The sequence below is a fragment of the Colletotrichum gloeosporioides genome (genome assembly GCF_011800055.1).
Source record: "Colletotrichum gloeosporioides strain Lc1 chromosome Unknown consensus_66, whole genome shotgun sequence".
Lineage (NCBI taxonomy): Eukaryota > Fungi > Ascomycota > Sordariomycetes > Glomerellales > Glomerellaceae > Colletotrichum > Colletotrichum gloeosporioides.
The window spans coordinates 120826-147548 of NW_025544711.1; the positions used below are offsets into that span (position 1 = coordinate 120826).

At 46.7% G+C, this 26723-nt stretch overlaps 10 protein-coding genes across 10 annotated transcripts; 7 read left to right on the forward strand and 3 right to left on the reverse strand.

Annotated features, from left to right (window-relative positions):
- Nucleotides 1–3023: 3023 nt before the first annotated feature.
- On the reverse strand, nucleotides 3024–3350 carry GCG54_00014687 (uncharacterized protein; the record flags this gene model as incomplete). The annotated part of the gene is made up of 1 exon (XM_045414510.1): nucleotides 3024–3350. The coding sequence occupies one exon, from the start codon at nucleotides 3348–3350 to the stop codon at nucleotides 3024–3026; it is 327 nt and encodes a 108-aa protein (XP_045260632.1).
- A 1298-nt stretch (nucleotides 3351–4648) lies between these two features.
- On the forward strand, nucleotides 4649–6050 carry GCG54_00014688 (Salicylate hydroxylase; the record flags this gene model as incomplete). Its single annotated transcript, XM_045414511.1, has 2 exons — nucleotides 4649–5239; nucleotides 5286–6050. 2 exons carry the CDS (start codon nucleotides 4649–4651, stop codon nucleotides 6048–6050), a joined length of 1356 nt encoding a protein of 451 aa, XP_045260633.1.
- Nucleotides 6051–7548: 1498 nt separating this feature from the next.
- On the forward strand, nucleotides 7549–8610 carry GCG54_00014689 (Glutathione S-transferase-like protein tpcF; the record flags this gene model as incomplete). Its single annotated transcript, XM_045414512.1, has 5 exons — nucleotides 7549–7644; nucleotides 7725–7949; nucleotides 8034–8091; nucleotides 8164–8331; nucleotides 8405–8610. 5 exons carry the CDS (start codon nucleotides 7549–7551, stop codon nucleotides 8608–8610), a joined length of 753 nt encoding a protein of 250 aa, XP_045260634.1.
- A 252-nt stretch (nucleotides 8611–8862) lies between these two features.
- On the reverse strand, nucleotides 8863–9653 carry GCG54_00014690 (uncharacterized protein; the record flags this gene model as incomplete). Its single annotated transcript, XM_045414513.1, is given in 3 exon segments — nucleotides 8863–8973; nucleotides 9028–9295; nucleotides 9307–9653. 3 exon segments carry the CDS (start codon nucleotides 9651–9653, stop codon nucleotides 8863–8865), a joined length of 726 nt encoding a protein of 241 aa, XP_045260635.1.
- A 3082-nt stretch (nucleotides 9654–12735) lies between these two features.
- On the forward strand, nucleotides 12736–13112 carry GCG54_00014691 (uncharacterized protein; the record flags this gene model as incomplete). Its single annotated transcript, XM_045414514.1, has 2 exons — nucleotides 12736–12903; nucleotides 13068–13112. The coding sequence occupies 2 exons, from the start codon at nucleotides 12736–12738 to the stop codon at nucleotides 13110–13112; spliced, it is 213 nt and encodes a 70-aa protein (XP_045260636.1).
- Nucleotides 13113–16365: 3253 nt separating this feature from the next.
- GCG54_00014692 (Zinc-type alcohol dehydrogenase-like protein) lies at nucleotides 16366–17585 on the forward strand (the record flags this gene model as incomplete). The annotated part of the gene is given in 4 exon segments (XM_045414515.1): nucleotides 16366–16506; nucleotides 16622–17217; nucleotides 17297–17423; nucleotides 17439–17585. The coding sequence occupies 4 exon segments, from the start codon at nucleotides 16366–16368 to the stop codon at nucleotides 17583–17585; spliced, it is 1011 nt and encodes a 336-aa protein (XP_045260637.1).
- Nucleotides 17586–17937: 352 nt separating this feature from the next.
- Nucleotides 17938–18717, forward strand: GCG54_00014693 (uncharacterized protein; the record flags this gene model as incomplete). The annotated part of the gene is made up of 1 exon (XM_045414516.1): nucleotides 17938–18717. One exon carries the CDS (start codon nucleotides 17938–17940, stop codon nucleotides 18715–18717), a length of 780 nt encoding a protein of 259 aa, XP_045260638.1.
- A 448-nt stretch (nucleotides 18718–19165) lies between these two features.
- On the reverse strand, nucleotides 19166–20649 carry GCG54_00014694 (Prostaglandin reductase 1; the record flags this gene model as incomplete). Its single annotated transcript, XM_045414517.1, has 6 exons — nucleotides 19166–19396; nucleotides 19448–19505; nucleotides 19570–19639; nucleotides 19696–19834; nucleotides 19903–20499; nucleotides 20614–20649. The coding sequence occupies 6 exons, from the start codon at nucleotides 20647–20649 to the stop codon at nucleotides 19166–19168; spliced, it is 1131 nt and encodes a 376-aa protein (XP_045260639.1).
- Nucleotides 20650–21774: 1125 nt separating this feature from the next.
- On the forward strand, nucleotides 21775–22459 carry GCG54_00014695 (Scytalone dehydratase; the record flags this gene model as incomplete). Its single annotated transcript, XM_045414518.1, has 3 exons — nucleotides 21775–21811; nucleotides 21877–21974; nucleotides 22082–22459. 3 exons carry the CDS (start codon nucleotides 21775–21777, stop codon nucleotides 22457–22459), a joined length of 513 nt encoding a protein of 170 aa, XP_045260640.1.
- A 1164-nt stretch (nucleotides 22460–23623) lies between these two features.
- Nucleotides 23624–24542, forward strand: GCG54_00014696 (uncharacterized protein; the record flags this gene model as incomplete). Its single annotated transcript, XM_045414519.1, has 2 exons — nucleotides 23624–24258; nucleotides 24314–24542. 2 exons carry the CDS (start codon nucleotides 23624–23626, stop codon nucleotides 24540–24542), a joined length of 864 nt encoding a protein of 287 aa, XP_045260641.1.
- Nucleotides 24543–26723: the final 2181 nt, after the last annotated feature.

Here is a 26723-nt window from a genome sequence, read left to right on the forward strand (position 1 = left end):
CTAATATAGATATAGATATATATATAATATTACTAATAGGTTTTTTATATAATAAAACTACTAATAAGTTAGAATTTAATCCTAATTATAACTATAAGTCTAATAATAGTAAATATTACTATAAGCTTATTAAAGCTTTATATAGGTTAAAATAAAGCCCTAGACTATAGTATAACTACTTAAAAGCTATATTAATAAAATTAGGATTTATTGTTTCACCTTATAATGAAGTAGTATTTATACTTAATAAAAATAGCTATAAAGCTATAATATGTTACTATATAGATAATATATTATTAGTAGCTAATAATACTACTACTAGTGATTATATATATAATATATTAAGGTAATATATAAAAATATAAATATTAGGGGAGCTTAGTACCTTTTTAAGCTATAAGTTTAAAATAGATAGACCTAATAAGTCTTTCTTTATATATTAAACTAAATATATATAAAAGATATTAAATAAATATAATAAAATAAATATAAGTCTATTTATAACTCCTATAAGAGATAATATAAAACTATATATAAATAAATATTATACTTCTAAAGAAGAAATCCTATAGTTTTAATAGTAAATTAGAGCATTTTTATATCTAGTTTTAAAAACTAGATTTAATATAGCTTTAGCTATTATAATATTATTAAGATATATAATAAACCCTTCTAAAGAGCATTTTATAACTTTAGATTATTTATAGGGTTATTTAAATAAATATCTTAATAAAGGAATATATTATAACTATAGTAATAATAAAATTTAGGATATAATAAGTTATTTAGACTCTAATTAAGCTAGAGACCTAGATAATAGAAAATCTACATTAGTTTATATATTTTACTAGGGTTTATATAATATAGTATCTTATAGTATTATAAAATAAAAAATTATAGCTTTATCTACTTATAAAGCTAAATATATAGCTTTAACTAAAGCTATTAAAGAGGCTTTATACCTATATAATAACTATAATTATAATTTAAATAAACTAAGATTTAATCTTATTAAAAAGCCTAAGATTTTTATAAATAACTTAGTAGCTAAAAGGCTAGCTGAAAATCCTAAATTTTATAAGAAATCTAAGTATATTAATATAAAATATTACTTTACTAGAGAATCTTTATTAAATAAAGATTATATATTATTTTATATAGACTCTAAGTCTAATATTATAGATATATTAACTAAGCTAGTAGGTAAAGTTATATTTAATACTATAATAAATATAATTAATAATAATAATAATAATAATAATAATAATAATAATGATAATAATAATAATAACTGTATTAAAGAAATAACTTACTAGTTTTTCTCTTACCTTTTTACCTATAAGGTTATTTAATAAGAGTTTTTTAACTAGTTATAAACATATTATATATATTATAGGAATATTTTTCTTATTTTTCCTATGAGGTTTTTAAGTTTTTTATACCTATAACGTATATATATATTAAGTGAGTAAGCTATATACTATAAATTAGCTGTATATACCTTAAGGGGGGATATTAATATATAATATTCTTTTATAATAATAATAATAATATAAGAATAATAATAATACTTAACTTATTTTAATAATCTATATAAAATAAACTAATAAAGTTTAAGGTATAAAACCTTATATAAAAATACTCTATTTATTATAACCTATAACTATAATATTAATTATATAATATATATAGTTATATAAGCACCTTATATAATTAGTAGTTTAGTAGGTTATGTTTTAGATTATCTTTCCCCTTACCTTTCCCTATTAGAGGAGGAAACCTACTAACTATATAAGTAATAATAACTAAAGTCATCATAATATATTAATTCCCTTATTATTATCTATACGATTAAATACCTATAAATACTTAGGATTATCACCTTTTATCATAACATAAGCCTATCTATAACCTTATACTATATAGGCGTATATACCACGCCCCTAAATACGCTTATACCTGTGCTAATATATATAAATATTATGCTTATATAGGAATTTTTACGATTTTTTAAGGTTAATTTTAAGCTATAAAAAGCGTTTTTTAGGCTTAGGGCTATAGAGTTATTAGTGATATTAGGGGTGGAAACCAGTTCTTTGCATAGAAACCCAGTATTTTCGCCCCCTACGTGAGTAGGGGGTTCTGCGCAAGCGCAAAAACCCCCGGGTAATGATCCTTAGACTCGTAGACACTAGCTTTCATCCCTGCAGGCGGCTCGAGAGATGAAACCGAATTGACCCCACCTTGCCAGGTCCCTACCTAGGTAGGTAATTCACTGCAATTGGGGCACATCGATGGCCACTGCACGTACATAGGTAGTAGTGCATACTTGGAGACCGAAAGAACCAACCAAAAAAACGTCAACCATCAAGAGCAGGAACAGGGGGAAGGCGTCTCAGCGACCGCAACTACCTGAGGTCGTTCGGTAAGATACTTAAAGTCGTTTACGTGTGCACTTGAGTGCTCAATTGTTCTCTTGGACGAAGCAGGAAGCGGCGAGATTGGCGCTTCAGCGTGAGAAACGGGAAATCGTCTGATGCATCCCAACAAAAGAGGAGCTCTTCGATAGATAATCATTGGATGTGCCGCATCCGCCACTTTGCCGTTGGACCAGGAATGGCCATTCGTCCGATGCTTCTTCTCGTCACTTGCAACCAACGGACTCCACCAGTGAGCCAACGGATGAAGATCAATGTCATTCGGTTCCTCGGAGCCGGTGGAGACGTGAAAGAGAGTTAGTGAAACAGAGAATAATAGCCGCTGTAAGTACAATTAAATCAATTGAAAGGAGAACTGTAAGGAACACTGTTGCCATCTGCATGACATTCCTTCTTCTTGACCGTATTTAAAAGTCTTGTCCTGCCGTGCAAGGCACAAGCTCCCCCCAACACCGAAACCACCAGAGCCGCTATTTGCCCGCGTGGTTACCAAAATTTCCACTCTCTCGATTTCTTAGCTTCCCTTCTACAAGATTAGCCTCATACTTTCGAATGAATTTTCTACATCAAGCAACTTACATGTTCTCAAGTGCACTTCATCATAACACTCTGCACGTTGCTGGCGGCGCCTCCTGATGTTGTCTCGGTGGAGCAGACACCCTCCTTAAAGGAACCGAAACCTTCTCCTTTTCCACAATCGGTTCCCGAGAAGGCAAACCAACCGCAGTTTCCAGGGAGTGCCTGTGCGAAGAAGGATCCCGGCTGTGACAGGACGCGACAGTCGAAGGCGCTGATAGTAACGTCGGTCTTTGCTACGCCGGTGCAATCAGTAGATCCGAACGCTTGGAATCTCTCCGCGACGACAGTAGAGAAAGTGGCGCACAACAAAGCAAAGATGTAGGAGGGCTGCATGGTGAGGTTGCGGTTAGGTTCCTACTGTGTAGTATTTGTCGTTGAGACCTGAGTCGTGTATCTTTTTGTTGCGTCTTGAACGTTTGTGTTGCAAGGGATGGTCTTGGCATCTCTGGGAGATTGATTGTATTTATACTTTGGATCTATCACAATTCTGTGAAGAAGTATTGGTTAGAGGTAGTGACATTTGAACAACAATAGAGTTTGAGGAATAGACGAGCGCTAGGGATTGAGAAATCGCGTTTTTTACGTAAAAATCAACGTACTCGTACCGTCGATAAAAAACGACAAAAAACGAACAAAAACGGCTAGCCTAATCGGGTAAAGTGGAGCTTATCCGGGGAATACGGAGCTTCTTTAGGTTAGTACTCGGAATACCCCTTATAAAGGTTTCTCCGGCCTCCGATCATTAACTATATGGGTCCTGTTGTTTATACCGTAAAGTACAACGGTTTGAGCCCAAAAGTACAACGTACTGCCAAGAGAACGTTCGTTGATCTCACACCCTAACGAGCGCACGATGCATTGGACTGGAGTGGGCATGACATGGCTAATTAGCGGAAATTGAGCTCTCGGGCTCGCCGATTGCAGGTGCCGATTTGATTCAATTACCTCCCCCTTTACAGTTTCGGCTTGAATCGGTAGACCAGTATTGCAGTATTTCACATTTTATTCTTGTTACCTCCATACCTTAGATACTTGACATTCGAAACCTGGTTGTGAGCGCTGACGTGCTCACACATATTGGAACGACCACAGCTTGAGAAGTAGAGTGTGCAGTTAATCCGTAAACTTGCCGGGCCGCTGTTCGAGTATTGTTTTCAACAGTGCAGGTATGGCAAATGTCTTATCTGGAAGGATAGACACGGTGCAGACAAGCATAAGGATGAAGAAGACGACGACAATGACAACGAAGATTACAGCGCCAATTATAAGTAGAGAGCTAAACAATCAGTCATATAGGCCTCATGTCATCCGATCAGCTAGAGGTGCCCGCATGCACAGCAAAGCTCAAAATCGGACGGACTGGTATCACCCCAAAGTCAATGTAGCAACCCGGCGACGGAACTGTTTCAAAACGCCGAGAACAAACTTCTAGTCGACATTGTTGAGCATGAAAGCGTAAGCTTAAGTAAGGAAAGCTTGATAACAAGAAGTCTACGCAATCGATGTGTTCTTATGCTCTCAGGAGTCATCTTCCTTCCCAATCCTTCGATCATACAAGGTACTCTGCTAGTCGCGAGAAGTGAACCGTACTCAGCCTCAATCCCAATTCTTTAGACTAAGAGTGTTCCAAAATGGATTCATTGGATCAGTTATATCCCCAGCGCCCGCTCAAAGTTGCTATTATTGGCGGCGGGCCAGGCGGCCTAAGTGCGGCGATTGAATTTAAGAAGCTGAGCTTCGTGCGCTGGACGCTTTACGAGAAGAAGCCTGCCATTAGCGAAACGGGGGCCGGCGTGAGCCTTCAGCGGAATACCTGGAGACTGTTGGAGTTTAATGGTGTTGCTAAACACTTCTCCAAAGAGGACTTCTTCAGATGTCAGGATGGCTCCAACAAGCACATTCGGTTCGTTTCAAGGTCTTCGCAACCTCTGCAAGCGATTGCGTGGCTAACAACGCTGGTCAACTCCAGCAATGGACGCAATGGAGAGTTGATGGATATAATTAGCCACGCCGAAAACACAATTCCTCAGCACCGAACCTGTCGGATGATGCGCAGTAAACTGCAAGCGGCGCTGCTAAAGGAGGTTGACAAATCGAAGATAATGACGTCTAAGTGTTTGGTGTCCGTTGTCTTTGTGGCCGGCGGCAGATGCAGGTTGACGTTCAAAGATGGCTTCGTCGATGAAGTTGACCTTCTAGTCGGGGCAGATGGGATCAGATCAGTACGCCGAAAAGACCCTGCGTCAGAACATTATTAACTCATTTCAGATTGTGAGATCTGTTGTGTCGCCCTCCCACCACCTCGGATACAACGGGCACTTCACCTATCGTATGACGATTTCCCAAAAAGACGCAAAGGAGATCCATGGCCTTCCATGGGCCCCTACCTTCTGGCTCGGTAACGTCGGCCACTATGCGTTTACCTGCCCTCTTGGTGGCGACGACTTCGAGGTCACACTTCGCATTCCACGACCCCCTGGAAAAGAGGAATTCGTTAGCTGGGGACGTCCATGCGACCTAGCCCCAATCGCTGAAGATTTCAACCTATTTTGCGATCCAGTAAGGCATGCCATCCGTCTCAGCATCCATGCCGAGTGCCAAGAATTTGCTCTGTTCACTGGGAGTAGGCTTGATCGGATCGTTGCTCACGATGCGGTCGCGTTGATTGGTGACGCGTGCCATCCATTGTCTGGGGCATTAGGTGCAGGCGCAGGCTTCGCCTTGGAGGATGTATACGCCCTTTCAAGGTGCTTAGGCTGGGCATGGTCGCATGGATTGTCTCTCGGTATTGCGTTGCAGTATTATGATCGCATCAGATCGCCTCATTATCGTGATATTTATCAAGTGCTGGGCAGAGTCAACGAGACTGAGGTTGCTGTAGCAGCCGAGAACCTTGATATAGACGCGGAAGTCAAAGAACGAGTCAGAAGAACTGATGAAGCTAGAGATAACTGGGTATACTACTATGAAGTAGACAAAGTAGTCGCACGCACTTTGAAGAACCATGAGTTCATGGTTGACGCAAGGCTTTAGGGGCTCATACGAGGTATGTTTTTGAACTTGCTTGGCAGAATGGAGTATTTAGAACAACGGTCAAGGATTGGAAAAGATTGGTTGAGAATTGAAATCAAGACTCGAATCCATCCGTCGCTTGCCCCAGTGTGACAGGAGTTCTTGGTTCAAGCTCACGACAGGATCAAACTTTCCCGCAGTTTGTTATATACTAGAGTCCCGACTTGTGCTAATGCTCAAACGATTTTGGAAAGGCTTTTCAGACCGAAATGTGACTGTGTTTGAGCCGGCGTTGAATGGGGAGCTCTTAGCTTGGTGACAGCAGATAGGTGGGCTGTAGAGTACCGAGATGCGCAAAGTAGTGTGACATCAGCAGCAACAATAGACCCGTAGCTTGATTGAGAGACCAGGAGGTGACGGGAGATACGTACCTTGCGTTCGCTGCTGACATCATTATCCGTTGTAGCAATGTTCAGCAATCAGAATCTGACAGTAGTCATACCGTATTTCTAAGCGGCGGTTCCGCGGAACCTAGAAGCCCGAGAAGTGGTTCGCATTTATTTTCCTCCCTGCTCAAAAAAGTGTCTGAGTCTCTCCGTAACTATGCTGAACTGAATTCTATCGGCCCGCATAGTTCTGGAGATACCATGTTGAACCCGAGAACGAGTCGTAAGGTAAAGACGACTGCTTCAATCGCTTTCACTGGGGCTCATTGTTAACCGTGTCGGCGCCGAAGGCTTGCGACCTCTGCTATAGGAAAATGATCAAGTGCATGCCCAGAAACCGCGTTTCTCAAACTGTCATGTCTATTCCAGCGATTGCACGCACGAAGCGATCAGTCGGCACAAGAGGAAGAGGAGGAATGTCCTTCTTCCCTTCTAACTTTTCTTCCGCATTTTGCCACCTGGAGGCGCACCTTGTTGACTGCCGTATGACTCTGACGGGGAAATATTCGAGGGCCAGGATGGCCTGGGCTTCGCAGAGAAACCTCTATGGCCACCTATTGGGGTATATGAAGAGAGCGCGATTTCAATGCATGTGGTTAATAACCAATAGTTTCAATCCACAGCGCGGAAATGCCTTCTTTGAATCGGCCAGCTTAGACAGGCGCAAAACGTGTGTTGCCGTTTTCGCGAGAAGCGCGTCATTTGTCAGGGCCTCCCAGATTTGTACTGAAATACCCCGGACAGGATTATGCCAAGTAACTCTGCAATCTCGCACTACGAGGTTCCGCGGAACACCAGGATCTCTTACGTGATTAGGAGGTTCCGCGCACTACAACTCACAAAGGAGGCGGGGGTAACATGTCTAAGCTACCGGGAAGCCAACTGCAAGAACTGTGATGTCCAGTGTTGTACATACCGCGAGATAAAACGATATAAAACCAGACCATCTTTCTCGTCTGGTGCAACTATTTTCCTCAAGTACCACTCTTGATCCTTATGAACATTAGTCCATACGTTGCATATTCCCAAACCCGACACATTAATACATAGGCCGAACGGCTTCTGATTTTAAAATGGGCATCAAGACGAACATCACTCTCCATACTGAGGGAACTCTCAACGGCCTCAAGCCTACCATTCTGCTGGCGGAGCTTGATCTGGAATACAAGGTGAGGAGAAATAACCACCTAATACGTTTCACAGGAGACAAGAAATATCTGGGAGTCTCACATTTATGATATTTCTGCAGCTCGTCACGATCGACATTGTTGCCCAAGCGAACAAGAAGCCCTGGTTCCTCAAGATCAACCCCAACGGCCGGATCCCGGCCATGAGTGATGTCGATGGATTTGGCAGGGAAATACGCATCTTCGAGAGCGGTGCTATTCTGGAATACCTCGTGGCCCGTTATGACAAGGACAACAGAACCTCGTATCCCTACAACTCTACAGAGTACTGGGAGACAGTGTCCTGGGTATGTTGTGGTTGCTCCACTGTATTCTTACGAATGCTGTTCGCCGTCAGTGACCTGAATCCATCCGCACTGACGTATATCTAGTTGACGTGGCAGATGGCTGACGTTGGTCCCATGCAAGGACAAGCAAATCACTTTGCCAGTAAGAAGTCCACAGAGTGCGCCCAGTGTGAAGTTTCCAGAAGTCTCAGCTGGCCATGCCCCCACCTGATAGGATCTGCTGGCAAGGAGGTGCCTTACGCACCAAGCCGCTACGTCCACGAGACCCGTCGTTTGTACCGCGTCCTGGACGCTCATTTAGCCCAGAGCGCCTTCGGCTACATCATTGGCGATCGCGTTACCATTGCTGACATTGCCATCTGGCCCTGGGTTAGTGCCTACAGTAAGTACACTCTTGTGGAAGTGTGACTCATTCAGCGTCACTGACGTGGTACTTTCCCGCTCCTCTGGCACAGAGTACAGTGCTCTGTCTACGATTGACGATTTCCCTCAAATAAAGAAGTGGTTGTACCTACTTCTACAGCGCCCCGGTTTTGAGAAGGGTCGAAACGCCCCCGGCCCTCACAAGATGGACGATGTGTCCGAGCAGGAGCTCAACGACATAGCAGCTCTACTGGGTACTTGGATAAGTGATGCTATGAAGCGCGATGCCGCGGCCTGAACGACATAGGATGCTCAATAGCCATGAACCTACCTACAGAGAAGGCAAATAGGAAGGTCGTTGAATCTCAATGATCTCTAAGATTCAGCTTCAAGTCTGGCCTAGTTGAGTTGTCAAATTGCAATAGTTTCATAACCGACGATGGAAAGGAACTAGTTGAAAAACAAACGCAACTGTCGTGTCGTCACCATTTCAAATTTTTTTCGCCAAACACTAATTAATCCAAGTGTTTCAATGGTGGTCGCGCCACATTCATACGTAGCCCAATTCTCCGAGTACTTCATCCTCCAGCTTCTCTTCCTCGTCCTTCGTAAGAGGTGGAATTTCTCCCGCGTCTTCCATTCGTACCCAGCCGCTCCTCGTCTTCAAAGTCAGTACCAAGCACTCCCACTAAAGCCGTTTCGACCGGAAATTAACCCCCGCATTCTCCGGTACAGCCTTGTCATTCGATTTGAAAATCACTTTCAAGGCTTTGATGAGTTTGTCCTGCACACCTCCAGCCGGTACCAATGCGGCTGTCTTCTCCTTGAAAAGCCGATACCAGCTGAAGAAAAGGTTGTTAGACCCGAGGTAAGGATCCTTGATGCCGAAATCATAGGCAAATGGGAACACACCAGGCATCTCCCAGTCGATGATGGCGGCAACCTCATACCATGGGCTCCCACCTTCATCTGAGCCGTTATTCCTGACGAGTACCTAACGTTTCGCGGCTCAAGGTCGTTATGGCAAAGCACGATGTTGTCATTGAGTTCATTGAGATCTGCGAGGCTAAACTCATCGCCGCCGAGATCATCGTCAGTGGTGGTAATGGCTAGTTCACCAGAACCTTCCGTGATTTGGCAGATGAACAATTCTTTGGCTTCGGGATAAAGAAGGATCTCTAGAGTGGGTCTGATGGACGAGTGATAGCCAGTCTCCGGGCCACCAAATCGTCTTTTGGACGAAGGCGTCGAGTCTCCGTCCGTGTTGTGCTCCTGGAGGACATTGTCGTCCTGCAAATGCACACTCTGAAAAGTTCGAATAGCGCTGACAGCAGAGTTCATCAGAGCTTTCTAATTGTCGTGTTGAAGGTCGCTCCAAACATTCTCCGTTGTGCCAAGCACGAATGGGTGATGGAATACATCAGCTGATTTCCATGTTCGTCATGGGTCACGCCAACCTCCAGGATGGCAGGGATCAGGTTTGGTGTCTCTATATGGCACAGCCTCTGTAAGTGCGCGACCTCATGCAGCTTTCCTTCATCCTTCTCAAGGCGAATGAGCAGATCACATCACATATTGAAAGGAGCAAAAAAGAATTGTCCCCGGTCAGACTCGAACTGACGACCAACAGCTTAAGGATACTACGCTAGGGCTGAGGATAACATAAGACTGCTGCTCTACCGACTGAGCTACGGGGACGTATTATTGATGGAAGAGATGATCAGATCAGTACTTGAAGGTAAGTCTGTGATTCTCATATGAAGTCAAGTTCTCAAGGTAGACTGCTCAAAGGGGCAAATGCACCTTGAGGGATCGAGAGTCGGCAGGACCTTGCATGTGAGTTGGCGAGGGGAATTTGTGTCAGCCTAACTTGGGCTAGACGACAGAACCCCCTGTAAGTCGGTCAAGATTTGAGATGACACTTATAAAAATGTTTGCCAAACAAAACAACAAACGTCCGGCGAGGTTATGTGGGCCTTTCTGCTCCTTACCTCGCCAAAAGACTTGAGTTTCTTCAATGAAACGCTGAAGTCGTGGTCTGATTAAGCCAGGCAAAGCGCAAGTGCTCAGATAGTCTGCCACAGCGGCCCACAAAGAAAGATGTAATACATCATACCTATCCTGTATGAACTATCACTCTCTACATAGAGACAAGATGCGTTCAACCAGAAACCACGAAGCAGGGATACTTCTGAAGGTCAGCCCTTTGACGGAATCTCCCTCATATGGTAATATTTACTCCACAAACTTACGTACCTCGTTCAGAGCGGGCCACTCTCCTGTTTTTCCCAGCGGGAAAGGATGGAATGTTTTGCGACAAGGGCGAAGATATGGTCAATGATGAGGACAACAGAAGTGACGGCGTAGATGATATAGAAGGGAGCATGAAAACTAGGGATAAAGCGATGGAATGGTAGTACGGTGTCCCTCTCGTTGCAAGCTGATTGACGCATTTGTCCAAGGAGCAGAGATTGTTACTTGGAGCCGGCCGAGGTGCCGTGTTTGCTTCTTTGTACTAAGAAAGTCTCTCGGTCCAAAGCAATGTTCTTGTTAGAACTCGCACAGGGTTCGTACAGCTTCGAGAGAAATTGCCATCAACATTTGATTACATTATTTGGTAGTAACTTACACCAAATGTTGCATGAGTGGGGACTGGAAAAGGGAGACTATGATTGAGCCTACGCGTTCGCTTTCGGCAAATCACTGCTTTATTCGATACCTAAAACAAAACCTGTGAAGATATCACCGGTATCCTGGTCCTACACTTTCAGACTTGATTTTCTGAGTTTAGCCACAGGCTTGGGACATCTATTCCCTGCCTGGTCGTACATATTGACTGCTATCCATACGTTGGCGATGAATGCGGAGCAATGGTTAATGGTAATCGGCGCGTGAGGCATTGGAAAGACCCCTAACTAGCTCTGGCTTCTATGCGCGTTGTGTTGTCAGTTGAATAGTATGAAAAGCGGAGGTGTGGGTGTTGCAAGTTGGAACGATCTTTTTGCACAACTGCGAAAGCGACCGCGACGTATGTATTGCAAACAGCGTCGTGTAGGAGCCAATCTCCTTGAGCTTCGTCGCTTTGTGTAGATTGTGCAAGCTGATATACGTCATATTTCGCTCTAAGCGGCTGGTTTGGGGGAGACGGGGACGTGACTTCGGACCCTTTTTTGGGAGATTGCCGATCCTCCTCCGTCGGGGTCAGGCGGATTCCATCTTATTCGGTTTCGGCTTCGGCGGTAGTGCTCGTATCCGTAGTGTGGTTCATCTGAACCTAAATCTGTACTGAGATGGGACCACTTGTCAGCAGGGGCTTGTAACGTCTCCACTAACACCCTTGTGCCATCGTTTTCGGATTCGGGTCAGCTTGACTCTTCGTTGAGGCTGTGTTAACGCCGAGCTAGATCATAAGGTCCTTGGCCATGCGTCGCAGACATCTTGCCCAAGTGCCTTTGGCATCTCTTAACAATATTTACACCCGTCGGTCGCAACGAGTATGTTAATTACGCAAGTTGAAGCTACAGGGTTATAGGGATTGTTAGATTTCGAACCTAGTCAGAATTTCTTCGATTCTTATCCGCTGTTACCGCAGTACGCCGAGGTAGAATGGCCGTCATGAACAAGCATCATCGCAGTGTTACTTTTCGCGCATTAGAAGGTTTTGACGTACAACTTACTAACGCATTGCTGGAACCATTTTTTCGTTCTAATCACACTACAAACTGAAAACCAATCGCGACCTGAATTATTCATTAACTCCTCGTGAGTAAATCGGAAGGGCAAAACACGTCTCCCATCTTATGCTTCTGTTGCCTCAATACCCCAGTGTCATACAGCAACGTGACGATGCGAGAAAAGAAAGAAAGCGGCCGGTACTCATCATCCTCGTTAACCAAAGACTCAAAATGCACTTCTCCGGTGATGCCGGACTCTGCGTGGGGCTTTAGGAACTTAACAGGGGGGTTCCTACCGACGAATGACCAGCCACGCTCCTTTACCAAACGGTCGCGGTCGCGAGATCAAGGTTTGTAAATAATACAATAGCTTTTGGATCATGATTAATATATGCTGGGCGGTAAGCATGCCAGTAGGAGATCAACGCACAATGTGATTCAAGACTCCGCGCCTGGCAACTAGAGACCTTCTACTGGCCCCTTGCAATTCCCTTACGGGTAAACGGCGGGACCTCTTGTAAACCGAGAAACTCTATTGATGGATTCCCCTCACCTTTTAACTTGACTTTCACAAGTCCTTAGGACTATCCTAGTTACTCTGGCTCTGCGTGATGACACACTTCAAATGGGTAGATTTACGAATATATAAAGCAGTCTAAATTTGTCAACACATCCACAAACTACGAGCCTCGAACACCCACAACTACCACAACCACATCAACTGAGACATTTTAAGAAATAACGACAAAATGAAGCTTCAAACCGCTCTCGCCCTCCTCTTTGCCTCCGTGGCCATTGCAGTTCCAGGCCAAGGCCAAGCGGGTAGCAATGTGCTTGCCCGCAACCCTCAGAGGGGCCCTGTGCGCCCATCTGGAAACTGCTGCTCGTACATCCCCGGCACATGCAATTGCGGTTGCGTAAGTAATCCCACGACTTTGCACATCAGCGATCATCGTATGCTAATTTCAGTGTGACAGTGCTCAGGTGTATGTAACGGGTTGAGGAAACAGCTGTCTCGCACTGCTTTTCTTCCTTTTCTTTTTTCAGTCTGGCTCAAGAAGGCTAACATATATACACTCAGGGTCCTTGCGCCACCAACGACGATCCTAATGCTACCTGCCCTTAGACTGAAGAGGTTTTGATTCCACTGTCCTATTGAATGGACAAAAGTTCATTGGACCTTTTGCCTGGGTGGCACTTGCATGGAAACTGGGGAATGATTGGCAAGATCGCGAGAAGAAAGGTTCTTTTGTGCTTGTGCCTCACTTGGGTATGCGTGGTTTCGGCGTGAAGAGAGTCAATGCACAGTCATTTTGAGGATCATCCAGTATCAGCATTCAGCACAATTGCTTACCAACGGCTCAAACCTGAAAATAAACTTTCATCCCTCTCGATTCTGTCATACATATCCCCACACAGTCTATGCCTTCAAAAGCTTAGTGCATGAACGGCCTTGAGAGTCGGCATGTAGGCCAATCCCCTACGTCCGCAACAGCAACATAGTCACATCCACCTTAGTTTCTCTCATGTCTTACGCCAACAAGCAATTAAGGCGGCAAACCTGTCACGGTGGCTTGAAACCTATGGTAGCTTCCCTCCGTACCGAGAATACGCGCTTGATTTTATGAGCTTGGGAGAGGTACTCCGTACATATCAGTCCTTGCGGCCTTGGAAGTCCAGCAAACCTTACTTGCGCCACAATGCTGCCAGACAAAGACATCAACGGGCGAGAAACAAGTGCTGCCAGCATTATGTTGCTTGCAGAGCCCACTCGACTCATCACCGCCAACCCATCCGTCGTCAGTAGCACCGTTCACTGTTCCTTCGATAGCGTGATACTATCTGGAATTAGTAGTGTACTGGTACTCGAGGAGCAACGCTTACGTATGAGCCATCGTGGGGGGCATTGTGGAGTTTGATGTACCACCAAGCTTCACCTATTGGAGACTGTAAGAGAAGATCGGAACTCCCGCACAGCTTGTTGACTTACTGTACACAAATCGTCCATCAGAACCGTTGACAACGGCCTTTGTGGCTTCATCGTCAATGATCATGCCTGCAGGAGGCTGATCTCTGACACAAGCGCAAAGACGGTGCTTATCAGCATTGGCAACAACCGCCCTGCTTTAGACTTAGTATTTGGTCATTGAGAAACAGGGACGTTACTATACATCATAAGGACTACCAGGAAGCCAAAGGTCTTTGCCATTGCTAAGTTCGAGTTTGAACAGATAGGAATGGATGTATGAAGACGGCGAGAAAAGGAATATGGTTCGATAGACGGCGCCGACCGAGGTAGAGGAAACCCATCGAGCTTTAAATGTTTATCAGTAGCACTCTACTTACTGCAGGAAACCAGTCAAATTAGTTCTTCTTTCTCCGGCAACCGTCAATCGGTCTGCCCGACATCCCGCCGGCTGCTGCAAGGCTCTGAAGCCCCTGTGCCGGGCTGGGCTAACTAGCATAATGATTGGCTCTACGAAATAGTCTTCTTTCGACTAACGAAAATGTCCAAGCACTCTAGAATTAGGGTAAAACTGGGTCATGTCATGGCTAAGACGTCTTTGCGTCTGGCGGCAGCCGGTGGGATAAAAGCAGATGCCACGGCACCATCAAAACGGCCGACCCGATGATTCTATCTCACACTTCCCCAAGCACTTTTAGAAGCAAGGGAAGTTCTTATCATTTCTCCGACCAAAGCACCCCCCGGCAAGTGCACCGCTGGCTTGGACTTTGCGACCAAAAAGCACATCAAAGTAGCCAGGGGGTGGCTCAATCCTTACCAGTACTTAGGATCTTCGAGTCAAGGGCAGTGAGAAAGGGTAGTAGGGCAATACCGAATGTATTCCTGGCCGGCGATCACTACACTATCCAAACTGTGCCCCTGTCTTGTCACGCAGCATAGAGTAATGCTCGATGACTAAACGACGCAGCTCTTCTGTATCGGTGCTGAATCTGGAAGAATTGAAGCCACTGTCCAGCCCAGGTTTGGCAGTCCTACCATGCTCATCATCGCGAGCTCACCAAGGGACCAAATAGGTAGTCGATCAATCAGTCCTGCCAGAGGTACAACATGACTTCATGAACATGCGGGCAAACCCGCGGAAAGGTTTGCCCACGTTCCCACTGTATGCAACCGTTGAAAGCGCTGAAGATTATGTTTCAGGGATAGCAGGAGAGACTTTCAAGGGGGTTTGCTTGACCGACACGAGAGCCGCATTATCTTCGGTCGTTGAAAACCTGTAAGATAGGTTTCGAGATGCGATGGGACCACACTGAGGAAGGGCTACTGAGAAACGGGAAGAGTGGAGGAGATGAGTCAATGATGCTCGAATAGATTGTAAGTCTGAAATGTGATCAACAAACCCCCTTAACAGAATCTCCAAGCTCGTTCTTTTCATGGATCAGGAAGTTGATCATGCAATGACTCCAGATGCTTTCTAAATGACCCATGGCCTGGAGACACCATTGGGGAAGACGAGAGCCCTAATATTGCTGCGCCTGTGAAGTTGCATAAGAGTGCCAGCTACGAAAAGGAAGTCATATGGTTCATCTCGTTAAATGATGGTTGGGCTATCTTCATTTCAGTCGATTACGTCTGTCTATTCTCATCTGGCGTACGCCTCAAGAAAGACGGTTCTACAGCATGGAAGCATTCTGACTATTCGTTAATCCGGTGCAGTATGAGGACCTTCTGACCGATGAACTCCGTTGCTTCTGAGGGCGACAAACAGCGGGGACTGCTTTGTGTAGAGGTTATTTAAGTCATGGTTCCCGCTCTATCTTAACAAACCGCTACTTAACAGACTGTCTATGATGGCACGTGTGAGAACCTGAGAGATTTCAAGGACATTTAGATAGGGTGGGCGAGAGATATCTGGCTAGCCGCGCGTGACGGCCTGTCTCGGGGCCTACAGAGCAATCCACATGATATACGCCGGTAGGATTCGACAGCCTGTGTTGTCGTAAGTTCAGTCACTGGTGCCAATTTATATCAAAGAGGGTGGCGGTCTCTTACTTTTCTGTCGGTGGCGTATGTGGAAGTCATATGATGCGACGTTTGTGACCTGCGGGAGTGATCACCAATTCGTCCGTTCGGCGTCCGACCTGGCCACTGGATCTAAAGAGGAACCCGACGCCATTGCAGTCTCGCCCGAGCTGGACTGCGTATTTGAAGGATTTGGCTGCGATGTTGTAACCCTAGAACCTGGGGGAGCAATATTGGCAAGTTCAGCAAGTACATAAGAGGCACGTCGGTCTCCCTTCGACTCGGTGTGTTGTCTTCCTTACCCAATTCTGTTTGCCTTTCCAACTTAGGACTCAATTATTGAGCGTCTACTGTTTCTCGACAGATGGATTTTCAAGTAGCCGACTTTACGATGTGGGTGCTTCGCACTCCGACGGGCGTCGGCTCACTTGAGTTGCAGACAACGTCAATGTCATTTTCTCTTGGGCCAAGAGATGTGCTTGTTCGAATTCGCGCCGCGTCGTTGAATCCTCGTGACTTGGCCAAAATCAATGTGGGCGCACTCCATTCCAATGAATTACAGACCCTAACCGGCAGCAAGGGCTCGGAAAGGTAAAGTGGGATCTTTTTGTGAGGTCTGGTCCTCGGCTAAGAATTCCTTTATTCAGCACCTGCATCCGACACCTGTAAAAGAATCGCTTATACCAGGGTCAGACGACGCCGAGATTGTCCTGGAGGTCGGCTCGGATGTTCATGATTTCTGCGTAGGGGACAACATTGTTACGCACATCGCTACTCACTTATCAGATGAGGCATTCGCAACGACGGATGACATGATTCAAGGATTGAGTCAGCAAAGGGATGGCACTTTATGCGAAATTGGTGTCTTTAGCGACACCGCTCTGGTTCGGATGCCGAAAAATTTGTCATTTGAGGAAGCTGCAACTTTGACCTGCTCCGGCCTGACGGCATGGAACGCCTTGTTCGGACACCCGGGCAAGGTGGTGCACGATGGCGATCACGTTCTTGTGCAAGGAACCGGAGGCGTGAGCATCGCTGCTTTGCAGGTACGTAAGGCCATGTCCTGCATTGCATCCTGTGTGTCTTGCGGCGTTGGATCGGGCACTGATAATTGCGAACGAATAGCTTGCAGTAGCAGCCGGTGCAACAGTCGTAGCTACAACAAGCAACCAAGAAAAGTCGAGTCGCCTGAAAGAACCTGGCGCTTCACACGTAATCAACTATCGCACAACCAAGAATTGGGGTTAGGCTGGTCGGGATCTTACTCCAGAGTCTCGGGGAATGGATCACGTTATCGACATAGGCGGCTATGCAACCCTCAGTCAGTCTATTCTTGTCACGCGTCCTGGTGGAGTTCTGAGCGTCGTCGGAGCCTCTGGCGGATTTGAAGGTGAGCGGCCTGATATTTTGAAAGTTCTTTTTCGCGGGGTTTCTCTGCGAGGGATTGTCGTGGGAAACAGATAGATGTTCCGAAACATGGTTGAATTTATAGAGGCGAAGAACTTACAGTCGGCGGTGGATGGTGTGACGTTTGCGCTAAAATATCTGAAGGCGGCGGTTGAGAGGCTCCGGAAAGGGGAGCACTTTTCCAAGATTATTCTCAGGGACTAAGATTCTTTATTCCGGCTCCAGTTCATTACTTTCCATTCACACGTCGCAGAGACGTCAAACCTTTGACTCGGCCCGCAGTTTTCCTAACGGCCTTCAGATGATCACTGACAAATCCTAAAAGCAACGCCAAGGATTGTCACCGCTTGGGGTATGCTTATACATCATTTTGACTCGGCACTGACATAACCGGCGACATTGGCGTAACTGGCGTAAGCATGTCAGCCTCACCCTCTCTTCACCCCGCCTTCCGTGGCAAAGACACATAGTATTTATATCAGCCGGATATTCAGAGTAAAACAGCAGCATGAATGAATTTACCATTGGATCGCTACCTGATTGTACATTTGCTCCAATGGCCCCCGCGACGCGTCTTCCTCATATCCCTTCCGTTGGCATTGTCGCCCCGGCGTCAGACATATGCCAAAAAGCTTTTGACTTTTGTAAAGCAAATTGCGACACAGATATCCTCAATCACGCGGTTCGTGCGGCCTACTGGTCGCTCATTATCTCGCAGAAGCAGCCAAACTTCAAAGGTGCAGAAATTGATATGGAAGCCGTTGTCCTGAGCTGCATACTGCACGACATGGGATGGTCGGAGATCCCAGAACACCGCTCTGAAGACAAAAGATTTGAAGCAGATGGAGCCAATGTTGCCCGCGACTTTATCAGAAATCAGGATGGTGGTACAGAAGGGTCATGGACCGAAGCCAGAATCCAGCGATCTTGGGACGCATTTGCATTGCACGCGACACCATCCATCGCACGACATGCTGCGAAAGAAGTTACACTGGTGCAGATGGGTGTGCTAACGGACTTCTTCGGGCCGAGGACTCATGAAGTGGCCGGCGGTCCAGAAGATTTGATCACTGTGGATGACTATCATGCCGTGATGCGGGTGTTTCCCAGGGCTGGGTTTGAAGGACAAAGCCTGAGGAAAATACTGCGTCATCTTTGCCGTACGAAGGCCGACACCACGTTTGATAAGTGGGTGGGTGATTTTAGGCTTACCTATGGGACGGATGGAGAAGGGGCGAACCTGGAAGGGTATAAGCAGGGGTGGGAGAAGGCACGGTCGGCCTCGATGTTGACGAGCGCCTTGAAGTCCTTAGTGGCCCTCGATAAGCAAGCCTAGAGAATAGCGAAGAGGGCTCTCTCACTCGGAAGCCGAATTTGCACGTGGAAGAAGACGTCTGCATGTTCCTGCGATCAAGAAGGAGAGACCTTCAACGAGACCTTCGAGTTTCTATGTCGTTCATGTCGTCCCTGTCGCCTCCAGCTGGTTCTGGTCATCTCAGTGCTTTCAACGCCATAGAAAGTTCTCTACATAGGTATCAAGGCATATGTGGTTGTTACCGATTATAGGTCGGAAGGCACCCTTGAGATTGTACAGCGCCTGAACAGCCAAACGCTTATCATCGTTGTGATGAAGATAGAAAACAACCATACACTCAACAAATAAAAGGGGACGCCTCAGCATATCAGGCTACTTCAAACTGTTCCAAATTCAATACTGCTCTAGAGATCTCAAGAGATGAATTGATTGTGCCAGACCCACACACTTTGCCAGCTTAAGAGATAATCTAGTACTTCAACTTGGTCACAAGCTTCCCTGTGTTTCCTCCCAAATACAGCATCATCCAAGTGCGAGGTATCTCTTCAAAAGATGAGTCAACAACCATCTCACTCTCATCGGCAATGACAATCGTTCCCTTCTTCCACTCCTCGAGAAGGATAGCTCGAACCTCGGGCAGATGCTCAACCCAGTCGAGGTTAATGAACCCCGTGATTTGCAAACGCATTGCAATGACTTCCTGTAGTTGAATCAGTACGAGAAGTCAATTTATAGAGGATATTACACGTACAAAATAGTTTTTCAAGCCAACAGCATTGCCGTCACGATTGTAGTTGGAAATAGATCCACTGGGATGATAAGTTAGACTTCGGGGTGAAGTAAGAAAGTGATTATGCCATTGTGACAACTCACCAAGCTGCGACTCGGCCAAATTTGGCCAGCCTGGTCAGCATAAAGTCCAGGATCTCGCCGCCAACGTTGTCTGGACTCAAGTTAGTTACGAGATCTGCAAGCCTTAGATGGTAACTAAGAATATACCGAAGTAGATTTCAACAAATCCCTCGGTCTCCTTTGTGAGCTGCTGCTTGAAGGCGTCGGACTTGTAGTTCAGGCAGATGTCGGCTCCTAGCTTCTCGACCCAGCGACACTTTTCATCGCTGCCCGCAATCCCAATCACCTGTGGAACACGAAAGGTCAGTCAATTGCTATACCCCGATTATGACCATAGAGCACAGCGAAACATACCTTTCGACATCCAATCATCTTCTTTGCAATCTGAACTGCCATTGTACCCACGGCGCCTGCCGCCCCGCTAATGACAATTGCCTCTCCCTTCTTGGCCTTGACAATTTGCGTAAGAGCGTAGTACGCCGTATGTCCAGGCAGACCCAGTGCGCCAAGGAAGTGTGTGATAGGTAAATCATGCTGGGGCTCAATGATCGCAACATTCTTGGCGTCGTCGATTGAGTATTCGGTCCAGCCAGGGTTACCGGACACCAGGCTCCCCACAGGAATATCGGAGCTGCGAGATTCGACAACCTCTGCGATGCCCATGGACTTCATGACTGCGCCAACATCCACAGGCGCCAGGTAAAGGCGCTCCGGACTGGCGAAAGGAGAGATCCAGGTACGTTGAGCAGGGTCATTGCTGAGGTATTGAGTCCTTAGAAGAACCTGGCCATCCTTGAGAGGGGGAATATCGACTTGGGACTGAACAAAGGTTGGCTTGTCTCCCTCTAGAATCGGTTCGCCGAAGGGCTTCTCACGCAGAAGCCACTGCTTTGATGCTCGCGGGGTGCTCATATTGAGTTTGATGTGACTTGCAAAGTAGATAGTTGATGACTATCAAGGACAGTATGTTGAGGGCGCCAGAGAGCCGCAAAGAATTTGTAGTTGTCGGAGGGAGTGCTTTGTCATGTTGCACGACAATGCTTCACAACTGATCATCGAAACTACAATTAACTTGCAATCGTATGACGACAGAATGGGCATCTACCCAGTTTTCCCCTGCTTCTGGGGTGGCTGACTTGTCTCATTGGCTCACGAAGCCATGCATAGCCGAGCACGACCCAATTGGTTCACTTACAGCAGACAGTGCTGGCAGCCGGTGGGATAGGAACAACTAAATCCAACAGAATAAGTGGGAAAATGGATGAATAATCCCAATCCACGGAAGATGAATTCCACATAGCGCCCCGCGTACTACCATTCGATCGAGGTCCCCGCTGTTATCCTGGAAGTCATTAATCATCCTGCACTGTTGCCCTCGATACGGGCAATTATAAGGAGATATACCAATGCAGGAAATTACATTCACATCTTCCAGTAAATGCATAGTAATTCGTGAGTGCCAAATGCGCATTGCATAGCCTGGAGGTCGCAACTAAACAGGTTCCTTGCGCACGACACTGGTAATATTCAGCTCCTCGACCAGATAACTCATCACATGTTGACGATCGACCCTTGCCGATTTTATTCTCCTATTCCCGCCCAAAAGTCTGTCCTTGCCGACCCTACTCTTGTCTGAGCAGGCAACATTGGGAAGTTGTTGGGCCGATGATGGGCTTGCAAGTTATTGCTAGAAAATACAAGGTAAACGTGAAGGCTTGAGACTCGTTGAACACATCGTTAAGTCGTGAATGTACCGCGTGGTCACAGTGTGAAATCTCGATTCAGGGAAGGTAGCAGGGTGCTATATGTAGTCAAATGTTGACAGCGGAGGTTGCAACCCTGATGCTCTCTTCCGTCGAACGGAAAGTGGGGGGAGGTTTCAGACGCAATGTTGGGGTTCACTTAGAATGTAAGCTTTACACTCCGAGAGCGAGACCGAGATTTAAGTCCGTAAATTGCTACACCATTGGTCAGGCGAAGTGTAGAAAATATAGATTGAGTGAGGCTTGGGTTCATGAACCTTAGTGTCCACCCATCCGGCTGTAGCCAAGATTGGTCGTAGCAGGCGGCCCCACGCGGAGCCGACTGCGGCAACATCGCCGGTTGACACCGACATTACGTGCTGGCCATCAGTACTGGGACTAGAAAGTATTAGCATAAGAACAGAAACCTAACTCTGCAATAAGATTGACACCCCTCACATCTAGGCGCCAATCCAAAAGTATCATGGCTTCTGTGAGCACAGGCATTATCAATTTCGAAGGTATGTAACGGCTTGATTGCCAACAAATGTTTTGGTGTTTGGATTATTCAGATGCAATTGAACAGACTACATGGGTGTTTCGGCAGCTCTTTTCGAGTGGGCAGAAAGCTATGATACCAAAGATTGGGACCGTCTGCGAAAATGCGTCACTCCTGAGTTGCGAGTAAGTTTCCCGCTCTGCTCAACTGACTCAGACCAAATCCGTTGCATGTATAATATCGTACTTGGAAGGCCAAAGCGAAAGGCACTAACAGACCATCTTTCAAACAGATAGATTATCGAGACGTGATAGGAAAGCTGTGGGAATCTATGCCGGCCGCAGACTATGTTGCCATGATTTCTAGCCCGGCGGTCCTAGGAAACCCGCTTTTGAGGACGCAACACTTTGTCGGTGCCACAAAGTGGGAAAAGATCTCTGACACAGAGATTCTTGGACACCATCAGCTACGTGTACCCCATATCAAACTTTCTGATGCGAGCCCGCCGGTTGAGGAGAAGAAGGGTCACGCCCACAGCTACAATCAGCATTGGTATCGAAAGATAGACGGTGTTTGGAAGTTCGCTGGTCTGCGCCCGGAAGTAAGATTCGGCGAGTACGACATGAAAGGCATTTTTGAAAGCGGGCGGCAGTCGGTAGCTTCAGAGTAGACTCGACTAGCTATTCAAATCTTCCCTAGACAGGATAATGGAAACAACAAACATCTAATCCAGACCAACTGTGCCTGACTTTGCCGTGCACTTATTCTCACGGCCTTCGGAGTGTCTGAATCCAACAAGAGCCCCGCTTGGTGTTCGATTAGAACTAGACAACAATTACTACTGGGGAGGACTACAAGAGAGGGAGACGGAGGGAGAGAGGTGGCCACAAGGAGAGCCTATCGCAAAAGACCCGGGACCCTTGGAACTATGCTCAGTTTATCCTGGAACAAGCAAGAGACTCTGTGGTATGAACAAGTGGATTAGTCAATCGTAATTAACTGCGAATGATCCGCCAGTCATAGATGATGACAGTCGAAAGCGAACACAACACGGCTGCAAATAAGAAATTTCAAGATATATGTTTTACTTTTGACGGTTGAAGGCGTCTAGTTAAAGGTAGACAAGCTTTTTGTAAGAAGAAATGAAGAGACGGCGATGACAACAGCAATTCTAGGACTCCGCTCGCTTGGGCAGAAATACTCCCCCATCCAAGCGGCAGAAGTCTCCTTCTGCTCCCTAAGCAATTACCGCGTCACACTTAAGCATTGTTGAGAACGAATTAGGAGTTTATTGAGCCGCCATGGAATTGTGCCTTAATACCTCGCATGTTCGGGCGCTACCAACGTCCCGGATGCCGGGTCTAGAAATTGCAGTTCTCGCCTACCTTAAGTCCCCGGATTCATGACTCGACAACTCGAAAAACTCACGCGAAAAACAAACATGATTCGTCTGCACGTCTCATCTTGATGCAAGTCTCCAGAACTCGCCTTGCAAAGCCCTTGTATTCTTCCACTCACAATACTTTAATTCCTAAAGACACGGAGCTATCCAGATTCCCAATGGGCGGGTAGCGAGTAGAACCCGGCGACTCTAGCTGCGGTGGAGAATCCTATTCGGCACCGACAGACAAGCCTTCAGACGAAGGCTAGATTAAGGTTTTCCCCCTTTATTTGTCGTAATAAAGTCAGGGTATCACATTGGTGGGGTTAGAGCGACGAACTGGTATATCTTCCACCAAACTCTCCATTCTAGGCTGCCGGTGGGATGTTGTTTTGATCAGTCATTCATTCATTTTCACATTCACTTCAGTCACTCTCTTTCATTATTCCCATCATGATTTTGCCCCATCTCGCTGTGCGTGCACTCTCCGCATCGGTGCAGTGCCCAGTCGTCCTTGATGGACGTATCTCGCAAAACTTCACACTTGAAAACTTCGACACGAACGTTTCCCCTTACAACCCAGGCTTCACCAAGGGCTCCGACCCTTGGTCCAAGATCATTCTCTTCCCCACCGTTGCGGCCCCATCCCGCTTCGATGCAGCCGCCTCCGCCAATGCCACCAGCGGAAGTGGGTTCAAGCCCCTGGAGGTGACGATCAATGACCGCTCCATTTTCAACCCCCCACCCGGCAAGAACCCACAACTCGGCTTCCGCCGAGCGGGTCTCCTGCTTGGCAACGGCTCCGATGCGTCCAACCAGGGCGTCATGACGTTTCACTGGTCTGCCATGCAAGACTCTGCACGCAAGCTGAATCTCACGCACGAGTATCTCACCTCGTTCCACGAAACAAATGACTCTGGCGGTGCACAGTTTGCGCTGCAGGTGGGACTGCCATTGGGCCAGAATGGAACAGAGCCGCCGAAAGAGAACTGGAAGATGTTGGATCGGAACAACAGCGTCGTGTTTACGACGCCGTTGAAGTTTGATACATGGCAAAATTGGGCTGTTACGCTTGATGTGCCGCAAAAGTAAGTACACGTTGTCGTGTGATCGTGATGGACGGCATAACTCACCATCTTGCAGCACGATGCAAGTCTTCTTCTCCGAGGGAAACGAGCCGTTGAAGGCTGTCACCAAGATCCTCCCGAACAACAATGCTGGCGGTGGTGCGCTGCAAATTGGCATGTTGAAGAAGCCGACCGAGACGAAGACGGTCGCAAACGACGGGTTTCAGGAAAGCAATCTCAACGAGGGACAAATTTTGGGCGGCATTTTTGTTGAAAACAGTGCCAACGGTTGCATCTCGCTGTGATAGGAAGTATTTGATGGGATGGTTGCGAAGAGCTGGCGTGACCAAACGGAAATGGAGTTCGTCGCATCGCCAATGAATGGATGAATCCCTGCGTATGCCACTCATTCCCGGATAGGCCCAGGGAGGAGGGATCTCGAGAGTCGAGGGAGAATCCCAGTGTGCACATACGCACGTGTTCCCCTGGCCGCGTATCCGGCTGCATACATAGCCACCAGCCCCTCTTATTTTCTTCCACTTTCTCCTGCATGTGTTCCACTTGAACCAGGTAGAAAAAGCAAAACTTCACCGTTCGGGCGTTTGTAGTTACATGTGGCCAGTCATTGAAGAACGTTATGAAACGTTGGTTGACCAGGAGTCTCCGAGACATTCCACCACATCACCTGTCTTGGCTTTCTGTCACCTGATTCCCCTGAAATTATTCCATTGTCTCGCGCAACCTTCGCCCAAAAGTTGGGAAGTGTCATTTGCGATGATGGTTGGCGTATGTTGTGTGACATGAAGATGGTTAGCATTAGAAAAACGATTCTCAGTTTTTCTCCATGGGCTTTTAGGCAAGTATCCGCTCGTCACTTATTTACGATGATTTTTGAATGTCTTATCAACAGGCAATTTCAAAAACAAACCTCGGTTTATTCGTATTCAGTCTTTGGAATGAAGGCGAAGAGGGTGCCAAAATGATCAGATGAGTGAGGCCCTTGGAGCAAAGACGGATACGCCTAGCTCAGGGGCCGGGGCTAGGTTCACATAGAATATTGCGCAGTCTTTTAATCCTTAATCCTATTCCTGCCGTTCTGGCTGGCGTGCTTGTCGTCTGTTCTGTTGTCTTAATGCTTGTCTATGTTGTACTTACATGAATTGATCTGAACAGTCCGAGATGACCGCCCCAACGCGGAAGCTTATGCTTGACGATGCAGATAATTCTCAGCCGTCGATCCCACCGGCATCATGTTCCCTCAGAGGATGGAAGTTCGATAGAACATCGTAGAAGGGCCTGGGCAGCCTGGCCGATAGGGAAGCCATAGTGATCTGAGACTTGAAAAATGAAAATGGAGTGCTAGCGCTGACAATCAGGCTAACATCACCACAAAAGCCTGATCATTGGCCTGGAGAAATGGAAGTGCCTTGCTCATCATACCGAGGTAGGTGAGAATTTAACGCCAAGAGAACGTCAGCTTGGTCATCAGCAGGGAATTAGATTGATTCAAACTAACACCACGAGAGCACTGTATGCCTGAAGCCGACCTCGACACCCCAATATGACCAGTAGGGATTATCGGTGATGATTCTTGTTTAGATAACATACCGAGGCTGCTAGAAATAGCATGATCTACCCCTGGGATTATGATGATCATTAAGTCACGGAGGGTGGTATGCTTATCTGCCGGGCCGTAGATTGACGACTTGTTTATGCCGACCGAGGTAAAATCCCGAGGCTACCCTGTTTTGTCGATAATGATTCAGGAACCTTGACGATAGTTCGATATCTTTCATCAAAATTCCACAGGCGCCGTTGTTGAAACGACCGATTGATTGAGTGAGGTCTTTCTGGACTGTCCAGATGACTTCTAGGTGCTCATAGTTCGTCGAGATGCCGCTACCAAAGGTCAAGATCCTTGCATAGATGCTCAGTTCAGGAGACATGTCGAAAATTATTAGATGCGATTGGCGCCCACCGAATCCTAAGGAATGATCCTTCCCGGCATCCTCCTTACAAGGTACCGACACAACGGCGCCGGGAGGACCCATCACCACGGTCCAGGCCAATCTAATGTAGACGACCGGTACATTCCCCAGTCTTTTTGTTGATTATTCGGTTAACTCGGACGTCCCCCCCAACGAACATGGCCTTCCCAGGGCGGCCTCCCCCATGTCTCCCCAGAGCTGGTGAGTCTTCTATGATGAATGGGCCGTTTCTGAGGTCATGGGTGATCGCCATAAGAAACAACCTGCATATGGAGGGTACTCCTGAAATCCATGAGATGGTGCGACGGTGAGCACCACGGCCAGCCAATCATTACGTCCGACGTTAGGTGGCGGCCAACGTCCAAGCGCCGTGTCACCGGGAATGTACATACGTCCGTCTATGCACGGCCTTGCCAATGTGATATGTCAGAGAGAGAGCAATGCACACGGGAAAGCCGTGTCAATCCGCACAGATGTTGCAAGACTGTTCCTTTGATT